The 26,210-nt window shown below is 30.4% G+C and overlaps 1 protein-coding gene across 1 annotated transcript in view; it reads right to left on the bottom strand.

The window, feature by feature from the left end:
- Positions 1–26,210, bottom strand: part of LOC108911093 (hormone receptor 4) — a 63,229-nt gene that overhangs the window by 451 nt on the left and 36,568 nt on the right. The window contains exons 4-5 of the mRNA XM_018715928.1: positions 23,305–23,497; positions 18,193–18,332 (exon numbers count right to left, since the gene is read on the bottom strand). Of these exons, the coding sequence (XP_018571444.1) occupies positions 18,193–18,332; positions 23,305–23,497 (333 nt within the window). The remainder of the gene's footprint in view (positions 1–18,192; positions 18,333–23,304; positions 23,498–26,210) is intronic.

The raw sequence follows: 26,210 nt of genomic DNA, 5'->3' as shown, positions 1-26,210 counted from the left end.
TCATATTGAAAAGAATCATTCAAGTAGCCGCTTTTTTAAATTATTTTTGTCTTATCTCAACAAGAAATCTAGTAATGAAAATGTAGATAAACTCTTGAGATCCACAGAAATCATTAAATCACATTTTTGTTTTGTAAAAAATGTTCTATAAAAGTTTCATAAAATTTGTCGAATAAAACTTTTTTGGAAGATGAAGACTGAAAAAAATTTCGCAACGTTAACGGATGGTACAAGAAACTGAACTTATCTGCCTCTTTTTCTCTTTGTGGTTTATTCATTAACAAAAAATATTTTTAAAAAGAACCAATTCTTCAGTGATTCTTTTGGATGGTCATTAATTACACAGGCACAGACAAACAAAAAAAAATACATTAACTGGAGGGTAGACCCCACTATTCTTAGATTTTTGGGGTCGCTGAAACCGAATATGATCGATAAAAAATTATTTCAATTGCCCATTTTCTCGCTAGCACCTCCTGAAGGGGGTTAAATTTTAAACTTTTGTACAAAATTAAGACGTATGTTTATTTTTTTTGCCTTTTGATATTTTCAACTTGACAAATTATTCTAGACAAGATATTTTAATTTACGTTCCATTTGCATTTTGTTTTCTCTTTGATTTTAATGTTTTTGTTCTTCACCGACCAGTCTAATTTTATGCCTCGGAATAGAATTGATTCCGTATCTACTTTTACGACTAAGACACCTCCACGCGGTGAAGGCGGATAACAGTTTCACTGGCTTAGAAGACCGTTTGAAAGCAAACGAGTTAGTATCATAGAAAGAGGTGAATGTCGAATCTTGAGAGGCAAGGGGACTCACGTTAATCAAGCACCCCTAATTGGGAGAGGCAAGCGGACTCACGTTAATCAAACACCCCGATTCGTGAGAGGCAAGGGGACTCACGTTAATCAAGCACCCCTAATTGGGAGAGGCAAGGGGACGCACGTTAATCAAGCATTCTGAATTGTGAGAGGCAAGGAGACTCACGTTAATCAAGCACCTCGAATCGTGAGAGGCAAGGGGCCTCACGTTAATCAAGCACCCCGAATTGTGAGGGATAAGGGCACTCACGTTAATCAAGCACCCCAAAGGAAACAGAAACCTATCACTTCCACGCCGTTATTCCTGGGTTGCGCTAGGACTTGAACCAAATCATAAACACATATAAGAGTTGATATTTCTGATCGGTGAAGTATTGACGTTTACAACATAAGAGCTGGAGGTACTCTTAAACTTGTCTAATTATCAGGTAATTGACTTTGGATCGTTGGAATTTTGAGCGTTGAGCCCATGAACACTTTGGTTCTCCTCTTTTCTCCGAAAACGTTAGCGCAATTTGCCGAGAGCCAACTAGTGTAAGGGGGTAATTGAGAAAGTGGATATCATTTTTTGTAGTCATTTTCGGTTGCAGCGTCCCAAAAATCATAGAAATACGCATAGCTACATCTTAATTTTGTACGAAAATTTAAAATTTAACCCCCTTCAGGGGGTGCTTGCGACCCCAAAAACCTAAGAATAGTGGGGTCTACCCTCTGGTTCATGAATTTTTTTTGTGTGCCTGTGTTATTTTCACCTTTCACTTCAAAATATTAAAATAAATAATTATTATTCTTCTAAAATTACATACCCACATTTTTACTTGCCGTTGTTTTATACAAAGTAACATATATATTAGATAAAATGTAACACTCGGACACATCGATTTGCATTTTTAATTTGTCCACTTTCTGTAGTGATTTCATTAACGACTTTTTTAAATAAAATGTGGTCTTCTTTATACCGTTTTCAAGAAGCTTTGCCTGCCTATTTGTCCTTTTCCTTTGAACTTATTTAACTTAAAAAATCAAGAAATCTTCCTCGACAGTTTTTCTTTAATAAATATCTTATCTTGTTAACGTGAAATACGTACATATGAAAATACTGGAAGATCTAGATAACAAATTTCTTAATTTTTAACAAGAATATGTATTGTTTATAACGTCATATTTTCTTCATCATCCTCTATTTGCAAAAACAAAAATGACAAGGATCGATGAGTTTTAGAATTTTTATAAAAATGAAAGTTTTCCAAATTGTAATTGCTACTGTAATTATTTAACAGGTAATCAGTTACTTAAATACCGAATTAATTAAATAAATGGCGAATGCGCAAATGTTAGGAAAAGACGTTGACATTTGTTTATTTCTTTCAAGATTTACTAAATAAATGCATACAACAAAATGAACTTGTAAACTATCTTAAAATAGTGCTACAACATATTTTATAATTATTGAGAATTCAACATGTGCTGTCTATAAAGTGATTGAATCAATGTTTGCATGTATGTAATAACAATAATAATAGTGATAATAATAATACTCATAATTTCACAGAAGAAATATTGTGTTATAAAACTGAAATAGATTGTCTTAATAATACAAAGTGACAAAAAATACTTGGTTCAAATTTGATATTTTGAAGAACAAGCCTTTACTAAAAATTAATCAAAATTATAGAAAAAGAATTGCGTGAAAAAAGGCAAATTAGATAGTCATTAGCTAATTAGTGGGTATAGTAAATGGCGTAGGAAATTCTCAAAACAAGAATACTTTGTATACGTATTCATGAAATACAGGTATAATACACCCAGTAGATGATGACTTTTGTGTATGGAATTTTTAGACTTATTCTGATTTCAGGAGCAGCGTCTCATCTGGGACAATATTATACGCTATTCTGGTATAGGTAATTTATATTTATTTGTAGTCTTATTCGAGAAAATAGATTAACTTTGTGTACAAACAACCATTTAAAAGATATATAATATCTACAACGTACCTTCCTTTAAATTGAAGAAAATGGCGAATGCGCCACTACCAATAGTGTTGTATATAAAATAAAATTGTTTGATCAGAATTCGTTTGTTTAAAACATTGTTAAATATAATATTTTGCCAATGCTAATACTAACACAAAAAATAATATTAAATAATTGTTTAAAATAATATTTCTTTTGCGATTTTCAAACACACACGTTAAAAAACGTTGTTATTTGAAATAGATGTTATAAATGTAGCTGGCAAACAAACAAATTTTGGATTCAGTATTGGAAGTTTAATAGAAGTGACGTAAAATCAGAAAACTACAATAAACTAGTACCTGCTATTGTACTATCCAATTTTATTTTTTTAGTTATTTCAAAATTATATTTCGATAAAATACTGAATTTATGAAGTGAACGCTTTCTGATCCAGGAAACAACATTCGTCAGATATCCTAGTTCCGTGAAAAATTCTGTACGACCGATCCGAGAAAAGATGGCAAGCAGTACACGGCCCATACGGAAATACTGCTAAGTGTTTTTCAGAACGCGCGCCCAATATATCGCGACATTTGGAACCAACAAGGCCAATAACCTAACCTCGAGCTTGAATTTTAAAAATAGGCACCCTAAAAATGTCATACGCAATCATCATTAGCGTTTTATGGAAATTTTGACTGGGCGTGTAAAGTTACGCAACGCGCAAACGGGGAAAGTAGAATTCACCGAGTAATGAACTTTCTAGTGTTCGCATTGTGCATTTAACATATTTCACGGTTACGCAACGTTTTATATAAGACTTGTGAGTGATAAATTGTAGGAAGAAGTTTATAAGTACCTACTGCGGAAACAGATTTTACAATAAAATTATCGTTTACGAGTTATGTAACTGGAGAAGAATTGATAAAAATGTGGCATGTTCACTTATCATAAGGTGCTTGCACCAAAGGGGAACATGTTAAGTTTTGAGTTATTGCAGTTGGAAAGGATCAGTCATTGCTGCTCTCTCACAGCACTTGTGAGTTTTTGCTTGGTGTACTATTTTTCTTTATTATTTTCTGTTCATTATTTATTTTCTCTACTGTTCTACTTTCAATTCTTTGATTCGTTCCTTCCATTTAGTTTTTCCATCTGCTTACTATTCTGCTCTTGAGTAGACTGGGTTCCTTTAGTCATGTTTCGTATTCATACCATCTAATACTAATCGATTAAACAACTCTTGCACTTATTTTCTGTGGTCCTATTATTGATCTTATTATTTTTAGTTGGGCTTTAGTTTTCATCGAATACGTTGTAGATGGTTTTACTAATATTGCCTAGATTTTTTATATTTTTTTTAAATACAATTTTTATCTTTGAATGTTTTTGCAATAAAATTAGAGCCTATATATTTGTGCTTTATATATGATTTTGTTCTCTTAATATTTATTAATTCCATTTGAAAAACGCCATCATTAGAAAAAGCAAGTAATCATTTGTGGGGTTAGAAACACTTAAGATATTAGAATAGTATTATCATTATTATTATTTACATTTAATTAAGTTTATAAAACACCCTGTATCTTTGAAAGTAGGCATTTTCGAATTATATAGATATAGTATATTTATTTATAGAGACATGTATTTATAATAATGCAATGAATTACTAAATATATTTTAACTACAACCTCTACGACGATAAGGAAATGAAAAGTACAATCAGTACGACAACTAACTAGGTCAGATAAACAGCATTTCAAAGTTCACTGCACATTCTGTTCATTAGCGGTTCGTCAAATATTAAATAGGGATACGGATCTAATCAATTAATTCTACACGAGGGGTAACGATGTCGGGAAATATCGATTTTCTAGTGCCGAATAATTCTAAAAAATATATATAGTTTGTTATAATCTAATGTAGACTGTTATTTATTTGAAGTTCTGCATCAAACGAATTTTAGTACATGATAACTTCACTGCCACTTTTCCTCTAAAAGGTAAACTTCATTTTATTGCCTCCATGCGTTATAACCTAAATAATTATTAGAAACTGTTTGAAAATTTTTACTTAAACATGTATAAACATAAACCGGAAATTAACTTATTATCTTCATGGCATTGTTCATTTGTTTAATGTATTTATAATTATTTGCGGTGGTAAGTTTTGGTTATTAAGCAAAATGGCTTTATCGTTCCTAAACCATGTCAAATTTTGGAAATATGGAGCGGATATATTGTTAATAGAAAACAAGGCTAAATTACTGAATAATTAGTATCTAAAAAATTACACTAAACAACTTTTTAATTAAAGATACAATAAATTATAAAAAAATAACTCAAATATATGTATATGTATGTTAGGAATTAAATCTAAAAATTTCAGTTATGTTCTTTGAATGATTATAATAATGTACTTATTATATTTATGTTCTTCAAAATTCTTCAATAATTGACAATTTTCACTCCAGTTTTGAATCTACTGGTTGCAAATAATATATTTAAATTGACAAAAGTTTTAAATCAAATAGGTTTAAGGTGTTACATTATTAAAATATATTTAAAATTCGTCAAAAGTTTTTACAAAAATAAAAATATAACTAAATATGTAGCCTGTGGTGGTGTACATATATTTTACTTGAGGAGTGCCATTTTCCGACTACTAAAAACTGTTTGTAATTTAATAACACCCAAGTCATATTGATTAAAGTGATATTAATTCACAATTAAGGTTACTTACAATTGTTTTATTTATAAAAATCTCTATAAAAAATGCTCAGGAGTGCATAAATACTACCCTAAGTATTATTTCAGGACGAAATAACACTCAATTTTTTATTATGCCAATTTACGCTTGTTTAATTGAATCATACTGTGTTTATATATAATACATGCGTATAATTTTCACTGCCGAATTATAAAAAATAAAAATGACATACTGACCACTATTCAAAACTAACGTCTTTAGGCCCAATATTTTAAATTTAAAATTAAAAAAAAAATAAATTCGTAATAAGAAATTTCCATTAATTACTTAGCAAGCCACTGTTTGTTTAAATAAAAAGCATATTCAATTGTTCAATATTTTTTTCTATATCTTCTCATGGTTGCGATTGAATTTTTTACAATTTTATTTAGGTACTCTTTAGTTTTTGTACTGAACTTAATTAACTCTTGTTAGAATCCAAAGTATACTGGGTTAAAAATTACAGGGATAAAATTATTTAATGGGAGAGACTATATGAATATCGAATACTGCTAGAGATATAAGGTGCTTTAGCTTGCAAAAGAAGTTGCATAATATTTTGTTGAAATCGGTATTATTTTTTCTCTCTCTAAAATTTTGTCTGAACCTCATTGGATTGTATGATTGTTTTCCTGAGCCTTTTCGCAAATTTTTTGTTTATATAATTTTTGTTCTTTTTTCTTATAAATGTAATGTTTATTGCCTTCGCAAAGTAAATAAATAACTGCTATTTTTCGATGTATTGGAGAGACCTTTTGATCTGTAAATATTAAAACTGATGGAAATAAAGACTATTCAAAAAAGCGGAAATTTGATAATAAAAAATTTGCAAATGCGCTTGGAAAAACGGTCATATAATGCAATGTGGTTTGGCTAAAATTTTTGAGAAAAAATATAAAACCACTAAAGAAAAAAAACAGAGTTAGCTATTGTTTTATTGAACGGTGAAAGATGTGTATCAAATTACTCCGTGAAACTGGATTATTTTTAGCTACAAGAAGATATATAGATAATTATAGAATCAATATCATATAATATATCCATGAGAGCAGATAAACAAACAAATCATAAACTGTCAAACATATTTTAAAAAGAACGTTAATAGCTTGTTTTTCGAAACTGAAGTGCGTTTTTTTATCAGGTTTTCTTCATTGTGAGATTTTTTGCTAAACAATGGTTGCTACAAATAACTTTAAACTGCAGTTTTTGGGAGTTTATTAAATTAATCTTCCAATTTTTCTACAGGTGGCAAAACACTCAAACGGAAAAAACTAAAACTATGTCACAATAAATAAATTTAGACAATATCCCAGGATATCAAAAAGTCCCAAAGTGGCATTGACATTGATCTTGACCTTCATGGTCATTTCAAGGTCATATCCGAAAGTAAAATTTTCCGCTCTTTCCATTTCTGGGGTCAAAATTATGGCGTCCCATTTAAAAAAAATCATCGTGAGCTCGATATGACCTTTGAAAATTTGTTCTGAGGACATTTTAATTGCCGCTCGAGAAGCATATTCAAGCTTACTTCCTTTAAAATTTAAAAAAAAAATACAAGAAGGTAGGTATATGAAATATTTAAAATTTTCTGTCAAACTGTTTTTTATTAACAGAGACATTACTACATATATAGTAATGTGTCATTGTCATGTGGTAAAGTAAAAAATAACAAAAATTCCGACAGAGCTAAATTTTGGTGGTACACCATTAGAAATAAAGTGTCAAAAGTCCCCACCGATCCCATGTATGCTAAAAAAGTTATTCGGGGTCAAAGGTCAAAATTTGATGTTTTTTGGATTTTTTTCGAAAACGGTAAGTTTTATCAAAAAAGTAGTTCAGACAAATATAATAAATCTGAAAATTATCTACAAAAATGGCCCCTATACTTTTTTTTTCTAAGAACTACCATTCCTGAGATATCGCGATTCTAAAAGTTGAAGAAGTCACGTTCTACATGATATGCACATTGCACATATGCAACGTATATACATAGTTAGGCACTTAATGCAAGTAAAAATGCCTATTTCTGTCTCTTATTTGTATAAACTGTACTATTCTGAGAATATACACTCAAAAGAAACTCAGTCCCTTAGTCAAAATGACGCAGATGTCCTTATAATTGAAACAGCTACAGCAATAGAACAATTTAATGCAACAAATACACCTGTTGTAGTTGGTGAAGATGTTGACTTATTAATACTACTCACTTCAAGGACTCCAATTGATAAAATTATATACTTTTTAATTCCTGGAAAGGCTCAACAGCGAACAGAAACATATTCTTCAAAAAGTTTATCTGCTTATCCAAAATGCTACAACCATATCTTATTTTTACATGCGATAACCGGCTGCTATACTACATCAGCAATGTTCAGAAGGGGTAAAACATCAGTATTAAAATTATTTGGAAAAAAAGATTTAATTGATTGCAGAAATTGATTCTTCACCTCAAACAATAATCACAAAAGGAATTCGCTTTCTCCTTGCTGTTAAGGAGCTCCAAAAAAAATTGATTGTATAGATAAATATAGATATTTAACTTCTGTAAAAAATACACGAAACAAGAAACAAGTACAACTATCTTGTCTTCCTCCAACATCGGCTTCTGCTAATCAATATTTGTATCGGGTATACTATCAAGTTCAGACATGGCTAGGCAATCAACTGAACCCAGAAGACTGGGGTTGGAAATTAACAGATAATACTTTGGAACCGATTCAAACTTTACTTCCACCTGCACCGGAAAAACTCCTAAACACTATTTTTTGCAATTGCAAAAACGGTTGTAGTGCTAAATGTGGCTGTAGAAGAGTAAGGTTACTGTGTTCTCCAGCGTGTACTAATTGCCAAAGCCAGTCTTGCTCAAATGTCCAATTGAATACAACAGACGAAGATCCATGTGATTTCGATGAAGAGACTGCTGATTCATCTTCATTTGAACAATTTATGAACATCCAGCAAGAAGAAGAGGAGGAAGAAGAAGAAATCGAAGAAGACATGACTGTTGAAGTCGACTTTGAAGAGTATGAATCAGATTAAAATATCAAAAGAAATCAGAACTACAGTTAAAGTCAATAACCAATATCAATATCAATAACAATCATCATACAGTTAAAAGAGTATTGTCCCTGAAAATTCCGTCATAACAGCTCGTCGAGTAGGTCTACCGGGGAAACCACGTTAAAAAAAAAACGCGTCAAAGTACACTACCTACAAGTGTGGAAATGTGTGCATATCATGTAAAACGTGACTCCTTCAACTATTAGAATCGCGATATCTCAGGAATGGTGATTCTTAGAAAAAAGTATAAGGACAATTTTAGTAGATAATTTTAAGGTCTATAATTTTTGTCGCAGCTACTTTTTTGATAAAACTTACCGTTTTCGAAAAAAATCCAAAAAACCTCAAATTTTGACATTTGACCCCGAATAACATTTTTAGCACAAATGGGATCGATGGGGATTTTTGACACTTTATTTCTAATGGTGTACCCAAGGTCTCCACCAAAATTTAGCTCTGTCGGAATTTTCGTTATTTGAAATGTCTATTTTGACTGGACTAACTGTTGTTTTGACACTAATTAAATATCATACAAAAGTCAAATTTTAATGACAGTTTACGAAAAATAGTTATTTATGATACAAGTGTTAAAAGTGGCATTTTATTTTGTCAGTGAAGATGATTAAAAAACGAGCGTAGCGAGTTTTTTAACTTCACGAACAAAATAAAATCACTTTTAACACGTATATCATACACTATTTTTTCTACAAAACAATCGGAAGAACTCAATAAAAATAAGAAATCAAAAAATACCACACAGATCGCAGTGTTTATGAACCAAAATTTTCGTAGCAACCAGTACTTTTAACACTAGTGTTAAAAGTAACTTACTTTTAACACGCGTGTCAAAAAATGACATTTTTAACATCAAAAATGACAATTAAAAAGCCCACTTTTAACAGTTTTGTAGAAAAAAACATTTATGATGTTAGGTCTTGAATTATAGATATAAGATATGACAGTAAATTGAGAGGTTAGTTGATCATACTAAGTGCCAGGTTTAAAGTGGGCAATATGTTGTTTCGATCAAAGCCAGTGACATCCTACGAATTGAATTTTTAAACATTACAATTTTTGAAAACACTACGGGTTTCTAGATTTAAAAAGTAAACAAATAGGACATAGTGTTATTTTGATTTGAACTGATAGTCAAGTCCTTATTTTATGGACGCCATATTGTTTTATTATTCTTTAAATTAAATTTATTCTTCTAAATTTAATTACAAAACTTGTCCCAAATCGTTCAAAACAACGCAAAAGACCAGAAGGTAAGAGCATAATGTGATCTGCACGAAAAACTGAACGGATACTTGCCATAATCTTTTATCGACACTATCTTAGCTGGACAGACCGTTATCAACCTGTTCAGCGAGAGGAATAGGCCTACGACAGAGGTAGCACCGCCTCCCCTAGACACCTGCATATCTTGCTGTGCAGCAATGCAAGTGAGTCACGCATCGGCGTTTACTTTCTCTCAAAATCTCAATGCAATGGCACATGCATAGCTGCAACCACACTTGTGATAGTGCGAGTAGGGGGAGAGCAGATAAGCTCATTCAATATCAATCTGGCGCCGAGATAGATAAGCTCCTCCTATGGGACGCGCTACGGTTTTCAGGTCAAAACGCCATTTCAAAAATTCCCAGATAACGGGTAGTGGGGCAAATAAAGATTTGGAATTATGCAATGTCTCTCCTGGAATGTATCTCGATTATTATCAAAGGGAGGTGTTTTATACCGAGTTCACACTGTCGCCAACAATGTTGGATAACTGAGTCCGCTAACGACGTTCGCAAACGATTTCTGAATAATGTTAGCAAAATTTAAATTTTTATTAACAGCCACAGTAACACTTTGTAACATTGTTCACTAACGCGACTAACGTGAACGTTATGTTCACTTAGTAACGTTCGTTAATCAAAGTCAGCGACCATTGCGAACAATGTTTGGCATGTTTGTCAGTTAATATGAGACGTCCATATTCAAATGAACAACCATATTACTAGTATATCCAAGTATGTCGATGATTTATTCCAATGATAGATTTTTCAGACCTGTAACTTCCAGCTTACTTGTGTGAAACTTATTTTTTGAATGAACGGATAGTAATTCGTAACGTCGTTTCTAGATTAACAACTAACAACCGTTTTTCTTAATTTTTTGCTTTCTAACAATGGAAACACATGTAGCGACAATTTCACAATTGAATTTGTCTTGAAAATTGAACTCGAAAATGTGGTACCAGATAAAATGTGTCACTTGAGCATCAGAAAAATATTTAGTGGTGTTCTAGAATTTATAATGTTATATTCCTATTCGAGGCAAGATTTTTTTGGATACATGTTCAGCATTAAATGGATTAATTGTTTCTGAAGGTATTGCAACAATAACATTTTAGTTATGAAGACACCTTGAAGTAAAGTCGATTATATGGGTCTATATTTTTCTCCTCTACGAAAGTTGTAGGTGAATTATTGAAGATGGTCAAGAAAATCGTTAACCTGATATGAAAATTGACAAAAGGGGAACAAACTGATATATAAAGGGCGTTAGAAGTTTGACTGTCTTAATTTTAACAGATGATAGAATACATTAAAATATACAAAAAAACCTTATATGACATGGGTCCTAAATTCAACCATTTCCGAGAAAAAAATTATCAAAATCATCAACTTGATGTACAAAAGTCCGATTAATTAAGAAATATTGACATAACTGTGAGCATAGAATACCTTAAAATACAATGTTTACCACTTTTTTGAACTTCTTTATGCTTAATTCTAAAAAATAATTAGCGTTGTAATAAATTTAAAATTCGATAAAATTCATATCGAGCAATGTGGCAACGGCGCGGTGGATAACATCAGGTACTAAGCTGTCCAGCAATACGCAATTCAGTTGGTGTTGGTATCTGGAATTGGACCGTGTCTGAGTGTTTTTTGCGTACCACTATTTCCTTTTCTTGGGGTGTTTTCCAGCTAATGTACGAAAATTGGATTCGAAGGTGTCGTGCGTGCATCGAAAATAGTGGTGGACATTTTGAGCATATTTTGTTTTGTACTTGTATATTTAAAAATTACTGAACTTTGCTTTTTGGTACCTAAATTATTTTTAATACGTATGATTTGGATGAAGTGAATCTTTGGGTACTTTAATTATATATTTTTCAAACTCATAATTTAATTAAAAGTTCCTGTTTTAAGAGGTTCATAATTACTAAAATTCGAGCTAAAATTTAAGCACAACACTATCTTCGTACTACACAATAGATACATTTTATTTTATTTATTTAAAAACTGGAAAGCAGTTGTGAAATTTACTAAATGTTTCACAATAATAGTTGTTTACATTTTTTCCGTAGGACAAGTTTGTCGCGTGCACACGTGGCATCGTTAGGTTAAGCACTATTGTCACGTTATCATGAAACTCCCCAATATTAATACTCGCTGTATTTTGGAAACTGTTAATCTTACGCTCTTGTAATATACAACTTTTTGTTCATTTTTGATTACTCTATCTCATGCTGAAATAATGGCAGTCACACTTCTTACACCCTGTAGAAGAAAATTAAAGATTTAAAAGTCTAAGGAGTTAAGAAAATCATTAATTTGATATGAAAACTACGTTTACAAAGAAGAAATGAAAATAATTAAAAAGGCCCATTTTGTGAGAATAATTTGAACATGGTAATGAAATTAAATAGTAATAACTTATAGTGTAAATCCTATAAAATTTAGAAAGAAAAGTAAATAAAATTATGCAAAGTGACAGTGTTTACAATCTCTAATTCTCTAATTACTATTCCAATTAATTGAATTAACACATTTACGTACTTACGTTTTTACTCAAATTTTTACCTACGTTTCCAATAATGAACATAATTGTATAAGGTGTAGGTATTATTAAATTACATAAGCTAAAATCAAAAATATTTTTAATTCGGTGACCATATAATTTTAATTGTATTAATTATTATTTAATACATAATGATATATTACTGCAAATAATTATTGTTCTCGTTAATTAACTATAAGTAGGTATAATTAATTATCCATAAAGCATTTCTGGTCATAATCTTTGGTTACTTGTTAGAAACTGTTGCAAAGTTTATTATTTTTTCATTACTTTCACTATTTTTCTTCAATTGCAAAAAATATGCACTAAAAAAGAAATACATTAATTTCAATTTTCTCTCTTCTTAAGGTGGCCATATTCCCGGCCGAGAAATAGTGAAATTTCTGGCGTTTTTAGGTACTGAAATCTTTGAAAATAAAACGTGTAGAACAAAAGTAAGCACAAAAATAAAATCCTTGATGTTTTGTTTATTCATTGTTACCATTTAAATTTACTCAAATAAAATAATAACTAAAAAAAAGCGTTTGTAAAACATGCATTTGTTGTTATTCTAACCCCACATTTTAAGAATTATTTTCACGCACTTATAAATAAAAGTAAACAATTTTATATGTAGGACTAAGCAAGTAAATGTTATAAGAATATTTACATTTGGAATTATATATAAAAAAGTTAGTATTTTCGAAGATTTCAGTACCTAAAACCTTGATGGTTTGATCGTTTTTTGCACCTGTTTATTCGTTTTACTGCGGCGTCTTTGAAAATAACCAGATGGCATGACATAACATTCCTATTATTTGATAAGCTTTAGATTATTCAGTTATTAAATGTTTGAAATTATTTGTCTTTGCGGAAAACACTATTTAAAGAATATGGGGCCCTTAACACCGGTTATAATCATTTCGGTGGTAAGATCAGTTGGCGAACATGCGAAATGAGATCCAAAATTCAAATTTGTATGGCTGATTTGGGTTTTGTTTATAGTCTAGGAAGCTGAGGATACGCAGCATTGCAGGTAATTTAATCGATAAATGTAATTCGGGTACCTTTATGGTGAACTGACCACTTTTGACAACTCTCTTGAGAATTTCGCCCAACATACAAAGGATAATGAATTATTGTAAACTTATTTGATTTAGATATTATCAAATAATAGGAAATTATTTATAAAATAATATCATTCGTCTGTCAAATTTGACATTACCACAAAAAATTCATGTATTTTGTTGTAACTTTTAACTAAAAATTGCTATAGATTTTGTTATTGACAACATTATCTATGATTTGTATCTTATTTGTATTTTTAAGTTTCATTTCAAACTCAAGTATAAGTCATCAAATATAGGAAAAAACCTAAATGTCAAATTAAAAAGGGAACATATACAGAAATAAAAGGATGACATTTCCATTTGGATTTTACCGAAATTAAATTCCCAACACGAGACTGGTTTGGACTGAATTGTACTGCTTGTAGAATCTCTAATAAGTTTAAACCTACTATTGAAAAATAATAGTGGGCTAATGCATTTTGAAATATCTTCTTGATTGAAGATAATTAGTGAATTCTAAATAAACATCAAATTACCATCAGCAATTGTATTTTTGCATTGTAACTTATTTTAGAAATAAGAAAGGGTACAATTTCTCACAACCCTTTTATTTTTGCATATTTTATTGCATCCATGTAGTTAAAATGTAGGTATCCGATATGTTCACCCGCAAAGGCAATATACAAATGACTCTCAGCAGGTACATGACGCCACTGCGCATCGGCACGCGGGGTAAAGTGAGATCTTTTGCTATAATTGATAACCTGTACCTAGTAAAATTTTTGCCTTAACCCTTTCACTGCTCCAGACGTATATATTCGTTAAAAATTTATAGGGCTCAAACTGCTCCAGACGAATTAATTCGCTTGAATAGTTAAAGAACAGAATTAAGGAAAACAATAAAAATTTATTTGTTTAAAATAAAAAAAGTTGGAATCAATTTGCAAAGTAATGAAAGCGAGGCAATATGCCATTATTTTATTTAAAAAGAAAGCACGGCCAAAAGCTTGTATCCAAATTTTGTGACTTAAGTCCCAGTAGTCTCTGACATAACCTAATATGCGGTCATCATAAGACACGCAGTATATCCATGTTTACTGTATTTTTATTACCCTCAGTTCGAGAAAAACCCGGGCAACGTATGAAAAGGCCGGCGTAATGCAATTCACAGAGTTCAAAGGACGTCCTGATTTAGTGTTTGTTGAAATTGATTCAAACTACCTCGGCCGACTGACCTACATATATTAAATGGAATAGACGCAGAACAGTACACTCAGGTTGTTGCACTTGCGGCATTTTCCTTCAACGTTCGATGCGTTCCAGAACGGGAAAATTGTTCGAGAGTCGCATTCGCTGGCGGGGCACGACAACGCCGCTTCGATGCCGCAATTGTAATGTTTACGTGAAAATTAGTACGGCCTTGGCTATGGCTAGAGAATGAGTATTTCCGTCGAATAGGGGATATTATGAATTTAAAATGGGGGTTAGAAATATTACATTGTGCTGGAGTCGCGCTTTGGTATAACATGGTTGTAAATTAAATACCATTTAGAATTTCAACAAATAAAATTAAATAAGCGGATAAGCTAATAAGAGTGGGCATATTTATGTAAAAAAAGTAATTTCTAAATGCAGTGTTGTAACAAATACAACTATACCTAAATGAAACTCATATTGTTTTACTTTTGTAAAAACATATTGAACCATTTTCCTATAATTAAAAATTATACTTTTTAAAGCAACATTTCAGAAACCATCAATTGTATTTCAGTTAGTTTTATTTCAAAGAGCGCCAATTGTACACATATCAAACTAGCCAATTTTATTTTAAACATTTAAATAATATTTCAGTATGTTATTTATATCTCAGAATTCGTCCAAAATATTACAAAAAAAATTTAAACAAAATAAACACACAGACACAACAGACACTGAACAAACGACAAACATATAATACAAACATAAAATACAAGTGATCTTTTCTGAAAATTATGAAATAAAATTGAAATTGACGAATTCTGAAATTTAATTTTCTAACATATTTTGAAATACAAATAACACCTTATGATATTATATTTACTAAGATGAAATTAAAATCACGTTTTCTAAAATTGAATCGACCATTTCTGAGATATATCTAGATATATCTTTTCTAAAAAAGGTGTATATTTCCAAAGATACACAAAATACGTAATATAAACTGAGTTTTGTATGAATTATATTAGTTTTTTCTTAGAATGTGAACATATCAAATGCATGTTTATATTTGCGGATATTATCAGAATTTTCTAAAAGTATTATATAATTTTGCGCGATTTGAATTTCCGAGAAAAAGAATTTTATAACAGATTTTGTCAGAATTTAAAATGTTATGTATTTCAATCTTTGAGTTAGCATTTATAAAATGATGAAGAAGAATTTTCTTTCAACATTCTGTTTAGAATTTTAATTTGATTTGCAACATAATATATAAAAAATCCCCTTTGAGTTGAAACTTCTTATAAACCTTATTTTGTACACAAACGAATTCGGTTTTTAATAGACTGTTCAACATTGGTGAGCATGTTTGGCGTAATTTCTTGAAATGCTACTGTAATGCGCTGCCACTGTCAAATTACAACAACATTGGGTAAAGGGTATTTAAGATATTTACGAAATAGCAATTTTTTTACAAAAGTTTAACACCCTGTATCTTGAAAAAGAAGCATCTGCGGACCAATGTTTATATGAACTTTTTGTCTTAAAATCGCTCAAATAATCGCCTGTTGAATTTATTGTACATACTTAATTAACATCCTGTACATACTATAAATATGTTTTGCTCTTTTTTTTTTAGGGCTATTAGAAAATTTTATGTAAGCCAGAATCTTTGGGAACATTTTTTTAAAGTGTCATATATTTTACAAGGTTTTTAAGAACACAAGTTTTATGTTAATATTACAATAAATATTACAATCTTTAGATACTTTTTTAATTTGAATTTGAGTTTCAAGAAATTACAAGAATATGAAAAGTATTTTGACCTTTCGGGATATTATTACGTTTCATGCAATTTTATATAGGTACGCCAAATTTTTAAGAAAGATGAGCATTCTCTTACAGTTTAAATGCCTTATTTTGATTTTATTATTTTTTAGAAGAAAAATTTGAATTTAATTTAAAATTTATATATAAAACTATCAGACGCATTTTATCTCTGGAGATTAAAAAAAAATGTTATATTACAGAATTTGAATATCTTGACAAGCAAACTTAGGTATTTATATTTCGATATAAGGACATGAAAATATATTTTTTTTTGTAAAAATTTTATTTTTTTTATTTATTTATTTTTTAATTCAATAATAATAATCGTTTGTGTATATTTAGTGTTTCTACCTATCTCATTTTTATAATTTTATTTTATGCTTACATTTAATTTAATTTAATTTTACTATACTACTTTACCTTTCCAAAATATACAGGCTGTTACAAATTCGCTTCCGTTTATTTTCGCAGTTTAACTAACTAGATGGATTTCACAGGGTCTAACGAAACTTACAATGTACGATAATTCAATAAACAAAAAAATCTAAATAAAAATTTTAGATAAATTTGGAACGAATACACTGAAGATGAATTTTTCCAAACAAAACGTCTGAATCTGGTTAGGGCTGAGGCAGTACAGTATTGGGGGTCGTGAAGGCTTGCAAAAAATGTAATAAAATTTCCAGGGTCGTATTTAAAAAAATGAAGTTGATGATGGTCCTGGAGAGACGAAACGTTACATATAAAAATTGATTATGCCATTCGATAGAGAGCAAAAAGTGGCCGTGAGAAAGTTTCTTCTTTTTTCAATATTACCTCAAACAAGGCTGAAATGAAACAGAAACGAATTTCCAAAATTTCGTTTTTTTTTCAAATATTTAATCATGTTAGCCTTGATTTTTTAGAGGCATATTGTTGGTCTCCTGATTACGCAACTTTGCCCCCATTTAAGCTACTTCGTAGCTCTTATCGTTTCCGAGATCCCTGTAGTGAGAAGCGAATATGTAACATCCTGTATTGCTATTATTATTATTATTATTATTATTATTATTATTATTATTATTACTATTATTACTTTATTAAGTGGTAAACCAATGGAAATTCATTATTTCTAAAATATATTTGACATTTCATAACAATCGAATTTTTAAATATTCGATTTCCTTAATTTCTAAATATTGCAAGTTTGACAAACAAGTGTTTTTTTAAAAAAATATTTGTTTGAAAATTTGCGTTACTGACGGCTATCAGTAATGATAACCTTTTATTAAAAAAAATAAAATTAGTAATTATGTGGAAAAATACCTCAACTTCTTTTAATGCAAGTCATGGTGTTAAAATTTTTATATTTTGGAACTGAACTTAACACCACAGATTTTAAGTCAAGTTCAAAATTTTACTGCAAATTCTTAATCTGATTAATTTAACAACATAATTTCAACAAGAGATGTTCTATATCGGATTTAATTAAAAATAGAAACATTGTGTTCAATACAATACTGCTGAAACTACTGAAAATACAACAGTAGCTGTCTACACAATAAAAACATATTGAAAAAAAATATTAAAAATAATTTACTGACATTTTATTCTCTGAAAACTTGAACAAGCTCCTCCTCTGAGGCACTATGAGGTAATATTTTTCCACATAATTACCGGGGCAAATGGACTTACCTCTGGTAACCTAACTAGTAAGTCTTGGAATCTTGTAGTTTGCTGAGGATACATGTGTTGTGTGTAGACACGTAGGCACGTCATGTATCTCTCGTATATTGTTTCCAATTCACTATTTCCTGAACTACTGGCAGGTTTCGCTGAAAAAACAAGAGAGTTTTTTAAAAAAACTGCCATGTTTTCCTGAAGAAACTTTTGTTTGCTTTATGTTCCTTCCAAGAGTGTCTGGAGATGTCTTGAAATGTAGGACCTGTGAAAAGCTATAATCCTACAAGGACTCTGTGGCTATTTATATAATATAGGAACAATATCGAATAGAGCCCAGTTTTTGGAGCTGCCAGATGGGGATTTCGGTTATCTTAAGAAATATAACGTCAGCCAAATTAGCGTAATGCTGCGAAATTTGAAGACATATAGCATAGTAAAGAGAAAATTTATTTGTTTGAAAAATTACACAGCCTCACACAAAAAAAAAAGTTGGGTATACTTTTTATGCGACATATATTTTTCGTAGTAATTTGGCCTCCTGAACACGAAATCTGGGGTCAGAATTGGCCCATCACGTCACAATTTTTTCCTAACCTCAAAAAACTTGTGAAAAATAGTGAAAATTGATGAAAATTGACTGGGAAAATTTGGAAAAAAAATTATTTCCACATCAAATAGTACATTTTTATGTAAAAGACTCTGCTGAATTCAAATCCACTGTCAGAATTGAGCTAGAACGTGTGGTTTTTTTTCTAACCTCAAAAAACCGAGCAGGAATCGCTATTTTCAAATTCTGAGCGGATTTTGACCAGATTTTGTATAAAGGGGTTTTTTGGGTCGCTGATTACGAATATGAATTCACATTGTAAAAATTCAAGATGGCTGATCCAATATGGCGGGTGTACTTTTTTGAAATCCACCGATTTCAGTAAAATTTGGCATCATAAGGATTGCTGGTTGATCTCACCTTCATTAATCACACATCTGGAGCCAGATTTTCATAAATCAAGGTAAAATTTGTAGGCAGAGTCATAATTTTAGGCCGAGTAGGCGGCATTTTTTCGGCAAAGTCACATTTTTAGATTGAAGGCATAAGCAGATGCAGTGATGTGCTGTGTGGCAGTAATGTGTCCTTTTCCTTGAACTTTAAAATTATTAAGAAATAAAAGCATCTAAATGCCATAGGAAAACTGCATAGTAGTTAAAAAAATCTGATTGGAAAACCATAAGCCCATGCACGACTAAATAAATGAAAGAATAAAGTAGAAACTTTTTTGTCTTGTCCCATGGAAACAAGCACATCACACTACACATCATTACATGTGTAGAGTCCTTAAGTCATTTTTTTAAGCGAAGTCACATTTTTAGACGGAGTGGAATCTTTTACCTTGATTTATGAAAATCTGGCTCCAGATGTGTGATTAATGAAGGTGAGATCAACCAGCAATCCTTATGATGCCAAATTTTACTGAAATCGGTGGATTTCAAAAAAGTACACCCGCCATATTGGATCAGCCATCTTGAATTTTTACAATGTGAATTCATATTCGTAATCAGCGACCCAAAAAACCCCTTTATACAAAATCTGGTCAAAATCCGCTCAGAATTTGAAAATAGCGATTCCTGCTCGGTTTTTTGAGGTTAGAAAAAAAACCACACGTTCTAGCTCAATTCTGACAGTGGATTTGAATTCAGCAGAGTCTTTTACATAAAAATGTACTATTTGATGTGGAAATAAATTTTTTTCCAAATTTTCCCAGTAAATTTTCATCAATTTTCACTATTTTTCACAAGTTTTTTGAGGTTAGGAAAAAATTGTGACGTGATGGGCCAATTCGGACCCCAGATTCGTGTTCAGGAGGCCAAATTACTACGAAAAATATATGTCGCATAAAAAGTATACCCAACTTTTTGTTTTGTGTGTGGCTGTGTATTAGTGAAAAACTGAAAATTTTAACTTTCGTTTTTATTTTTTAAACTCAAACATTATAAGGACACTTTTTAATAGACTTAAAATAAGTCGTCGTATAAGCTATATCATCTATTGAAGGACTGAGAATCAAATTTTGGTTTCCTAATGGGCACCATATTGGATGTTTATATTGGGATTAGGATAATGTTAGTTATGCTGTGGTTTACTTTGTGTTATTATCGAAAAACTAAACTTTCCACTTTTTTAAAGAGTTCATTCACCTCAAAAGAAATTTTGATGGTTCAGTTAAATTGTATTGACATCACAGTAGATGTTTAGAACTTATTAACTAATTTGTCTCGCTTCTAAACTTCAATTAAAAATGAACTGAAATCAATGAAAAATTAACTGAATTGTCAAAATGTCAGTTGGTGTAATAGGTATTCGACGTAATTAAACGAATCAAGCTATAATTAAACGAAGAATCAAGCAAAATTGTTTTTTATACTAACTAAACAATTGTAGTGTTGCCAAATTATTTAGAAAATTTATTTAATTTTAAGGAAAACAAGGTCTATTGATTTATCATTTTCAAATGGTAACCAAAAACAAAATATTGACCATGTGAAATACAAAAGCTAGATAAACCTACTAAGTTTGTGAGACATTCCCGGCATTTATATGGGTACCTACATACATATGTTGTTTTTTACTTGAAGAATTTTTAATGCATTTTTTATTTCGTTTAAAAATATTTTAGTGCGCTTGGAGTTTGAAAGTGAAGGAAAAGTTTATTGAGTGAAAAAATTTTAACATAAAAGAATTAATATATAAAAGGTTGGAATCAATTATCCTTTCAAATATATGCTATGTCTGAGCACTGGCGCATTCGCCAAATCCAAAATCAACGTGGATACACAGTAAAAATTGAAAGTGGCTATCAACAATGTTAACTTTATAATATGCAAATTTACTTTGCTATTTTATCATTTTTAGCCAATCGTTTTCAAAATATAAATTGGTATACACTCAAAATTTGTTTATAAAACGTATACAGACAACGATTTTACTGTAAGACAATGAAATCATGAACTTACGCCAGGAAAAAGAAATGACCAATTCGCGACTTTTTGTTTCGGCAAGCTGAATTTATCACTATAGATGCTAAATATTATGTACAATAACATATTAGTTTCCACAGTCACAAAAATGGGGGGAAGATTGTTTACGTTTTCGCCTATAACTTTTTTCCGTTCATTTCCACGAGAAAACAATAAAGTACTTTTTTCGTCTTCAAAAGACCTACAAAACTAGCCCTCGAGCGTCAAAAAATATTGATTAGATCAAAAGTTATAAACAGAAGAAGTTTATTTATGACTTGAATTAAACATTTATAAATAAACTGCGTTATTATTAGCAGAACGTTTTGGCTAGACATCCTCTCATTTCTTATCATTGTCTATTAACTCACACGAAATCTGGAATCGGTAAGTTCAATAGTTTACAAGTATTATAAATAAATTATATATTATAAACAAATTATTAGTCTGGACGATCCCGAGCATCTTCCACAATCGCACTGATTTATTTCATGGTATATTTCATAATAATACATTGAAATCTATCATTTTTTTTTTAAATTTCACAGCAACCTTGTAAAATGAAATATACGACGCACGCGCGTGATATAGTTATATATTACTACATATTTGGAAAGTTTATGAAAAGAGTTTTAAGTTAAAAAAAAATCGTCAAGATTCATTGAACAACAACAGAGTTACAGTTAAAGTTGACTGCCTGCTATTAAACAAATTAGCGGCAAAAAAATACTGTCATAACCGACAACCCGAGTACTTTCCCAAATTAAAATATTTTATTTGTGGAAGTATGTTAAGTGCATAAGAAATATTGTCAAAAGTCAGTAGGTCGCTTGATTTTTCGGCGAGCCTTGGCGCGGCGGGTGGGTGGGGGAAGCGAACAACAGCGAGTCCGAAGAAAATGACGATAATATTTATAGTCCTTATATAGTTAAAAAAGCGAAATTCGCTTGAAAATAATATATTTGACAGTCTGTAACTCCGTTGTTTTTCAACGAATCTTGACGACGATTTTTTTTAAGATTTCAATGTATTATTATGAAGTCTACCATGAAAAAAATCAGTGCGATTGTGGAAGATGCTGGGGATCGTCCAGACTAATAATTAGTTAATATGTTTATAAGGCCATAACATGTAAACTATTCAACTTTCCGATTCCAGATTTCGTGTGAGTTATTAGACAGTGATAATGAATGAGAGGATGGGATGCCAAATCGTTCTGGTAATAATAACGCAGTTTATAAATGTTTAATTCAAAAGTCATACTTCTTCTGTTTATAACTTTTGATCTAAGCAATATTTTTTGACGTTCGATGGTTAGTTTTGTAGATCTTTTGAAGACGAAAAAACAGTACGTAACTGTTTTCTAGTGGGAATGAACAGAAAAAAGTTATAAGCGAAAACCGTGAATTTACATAAAAATTATACAATTAACCAGCCTGTAAACAATCTTCCCTCAATTTTTATGACTGTGGAGACTATGTTATTGTACATAATATTTAGCATCTATAGTGATAAATTCAGCTTGCCGAAACAAAAAGTCGCGTCCAATTCTATATTTCCTGGCGTACACTCGTACCAATTGGATGATTATCTACTAGATTCGATATTTTTCACAGATTTACCCTATTTCTTGAAAAAAAAAACGCCATCTTAGCAGTTTTTTCAGATGCTCTATAGTTTTTTTTTGTATAAAAAAAGATTGAGAATTGAGTTGCATAAATATTGTGATATGGCATGACACTTCATTTTATAAGAAATTTCACGCAGACTTCTAAAATTGAAAGATATATAAGGCGTCTATTAAAAAAATTGTTATAATTGAAAACCACAAGTTATAGACAAATAAAAATTTTTCATAAACTAAATAATTAAGGGCATGAGATAATACTATCAAAACTGAAAATTGTCATATATCCATTAAACGAATAAAAAATCGAAATGTGGATTTCGTTATTCGACATCTCAAGAAAATGGAGACTTTACAATGGATTGATTTTTTGGGAGTGTCGAATTTAGCCCATTTTAAAACATGAATACTACATACGTAATATATTATATACTTGCTTAGAAATAACGTGTTTAATTTACATACATCTACAGCTAAATGCCTACCTTGGTTTAGCATTGTGATCACTTTAAGGCACACGTATTCTTCCATTGTTAATTTTATCTGCCTAAACATTAAGGTAACATGGGTAATTTTCTCTATCATTAATCCTACGTCTTGCCGGAGTTGCTCGATTGTTATTTCCCGACCCATCATCGATGTTAAACAACTCTGCAACGTACACAAGTTCGATTCCACCTGCAACAAAGAACAATGTGTAATTTTAAATATTAATTTTCGTACAAACTATGTTCGTATACATGAGTAGATAGAATAATTTTTCTATTCATTTAAGACAAAAATAATTTACTTAAATTGGAAAATAAGGAATTTCTGAAAATCTATTAAGTATTTAGGGTACCCCTAGAAAAAATAGACAACTTTTGATGCAATATTCTTGCACTTCTCGGACCACACATCACTTAACAGTTTGAATGAAACGAGTTTATGAAAACACATTTAGAGGCAGATGTTTCTGGCGTGGGGTTTATTTGTTTAATGTTTGTAGCAGATGAAAATATTCAGTGATATAAAGAATATCTTTATATAATCACAAATAATTCACTTGAATTTGAAACAAAAGACATCTGCATTTACATATCTAATTTTTTGGGATTATAACATATTTCACCAGATATTATCAGAACTGTTGATATTTTGTAATATAATTTTATCCTGTAATATAGAAATGCTTTTACTATGTCATTGTGGCCGAGTTTTGTGTTGATTTTTGTCCAATGTACGTTTTTCTGATCAGTGTACTATTTGGACAGATTATTTTTAATCCAGATAATTTATTAATGACTAGCCTGCCTATGAAATATTTTTTTCATTCATTCATTTTAGTTGTCCTAATGGTTCACTTTTGATATTTTTACTGGAAATTTTGTGAATAAATTGCTAAGTATCCTTCTAAAAAAGACTGCCTCCGCATAACAAGACTAAAATTCATGTCTTATTTCATTTAAAAGTTTTGAATTCGAATATAATACAAATAATGATACAAAAACTTAATCATTCCCAACTGAGGAATGTTTTAAGCTCCAAAACAATGTAGAAAGCCTTCACCACAAGTTTCTTGTTGTTATTTTCTGGGCTAGATTTGAAGTGAAATATTTGCATAGTCTGTTTAATGTATCCATAAGAACTACTTTCAACACAGAAATAAAATATACGAAAATTTATTTCCATATTATGCTAGGAACTGCATTTAAGGAAATATTATTTCTGTGATTTGTTTATTGTTTATTTATTTAATTGGATTGCAGAACGAAAATAAAAAGAAAATGAAAAAATTAAAAATATTGGTTTTATGATATAAATCTATAAAATTTTCTAAAAATTATCGCTCTTTATGTCATTTTCTTAGAAGATTGGCTATTTATTAAATTAGACAGTAGCAGAGATAATGTTTGGGTGTTATAAATTTAACCCAAAAAAATGATATGTAGATGCACATGTCTTCTCATTTTAAACAATTTAATTCACTAGAAAATTTAATTTTTAGAATTGTTTTCTGTGTGATTAGTCTAATTACATAAATTTAAGATCCATTGCCTCTTATAGATGATTGTCACATAAATTATATAAAAGCAGGAGAACCGTTATAATTTAGCTTTACCGACTTTTTTGTTTTATACAGGGTATAAATAAGTGCTTGACAAATTCAACGATTCGTTTTCGATATATAGTACAAAATTAACGTATCACAAAAACATTTGGTTAACATGATTACCTACTTAAATTATTCATACCATTATTTTAAAAATAATTGGATGACACGACACTTAGGTATTATACACGATAAGAACAGATTTTTGTAGCTTTTAGCGTTTTCTTGTAAAGGTGAATCCAATTTGGAATATCTTGGGCCAATTTGGGTACTTTTAAGGTGTTTTCCGAATTTTCTTAGAAGATAAAAAGATGCTCAAAATATCGATGCATTGATTCTTTTGAAAAGTACAGAGCGTACTTTGATTTTGGTCGTTTTTCTTATAACTTTTTTCCTGCGAAAAACATTTAAGCACTTACGTAAGCTTTTCATAATTTTTCTTTCGTAGAATCCAGTGCGTGTGCAATTCAGTTATGATCTAAGTTTATATATTTTTTAAATGGAACAATCATATATATTTTAGAGATAAAAAAGATGTGATTTCAAGTTATAAATAATTTTTTTTTTCTGTCAACTGTTTCATAAAAAACATTTTTTGCGATATCGATAAGGAAATATACATATTTATAAGTTTATAACCGCAAAACAAGAAATTGTAGAAAAATATGTGTACGCTGCTGACTTAAAAAACTGCACAGAAAAATTCTTTACACAAACCAAAATTATTCGTGTTTACAAAAAAAAACGACCAATATCTAAATGAAAAGCGCCTTCTATCTTCTAAACGAATCAAGATATTGAGATACTGCTTTTGCATCAATTTTTCTCAAAAATCAAATCTGCGATTTTTTAAGGCTTGATTTATAAAACAGCAGGGGTCATGGGCAGAATTTAATACATTGACTTTATCGGAAGCGTTATGTAACACAACCGAGATTTAAAGTTTTGCAATTACAAGACATTTCCATTAAATGATGTCGAAATTGACTCACCCTGTACAATGTTTGCCTATAATCAAAAAATAAAACCAAATGAAATGACTTCAGTTTTCTTGTAGATAATAAAATGATTAATCTTGAAAACTAAGCATTTCCGAACACGTGTTTATAGAAACTTTTGTTAATTTGTGTTTTAGCTGCACCTTGTCTGCATGCTGTCTTACGGTGATAGCCAATTAGAATATTTCAGAGACCACTTCGATTTCAATTTTAAAAATTTAGGCTTTGGGAATTTCGGGAGTGCTCTCTTTAAATAATATAATGCCTGTTGTAGCAGTTCCGGTTATACCGGAAGGCGATA

Source organism: Anoplophora glabripennis, unplaced genomic scaffold, assembly GCF_000390285.2.
Source record: "Anoplophora glabripennis isolate ALB-LARVAE unplaced genomic scaffold, Agla_2.0 scaffold324, whole genome shotgun sequence".
NCBI classification, from domain to species: domain Eukaryota; kingdom Metazoa; phylum Arthropoda; class Insecta; order Coleoptera; family Cerambycidae; genus Anoplophora; species Anoplophora glabripennis.
This window is presented reverse-complemented; position numbering and strand designations above follow the sequence as displayed.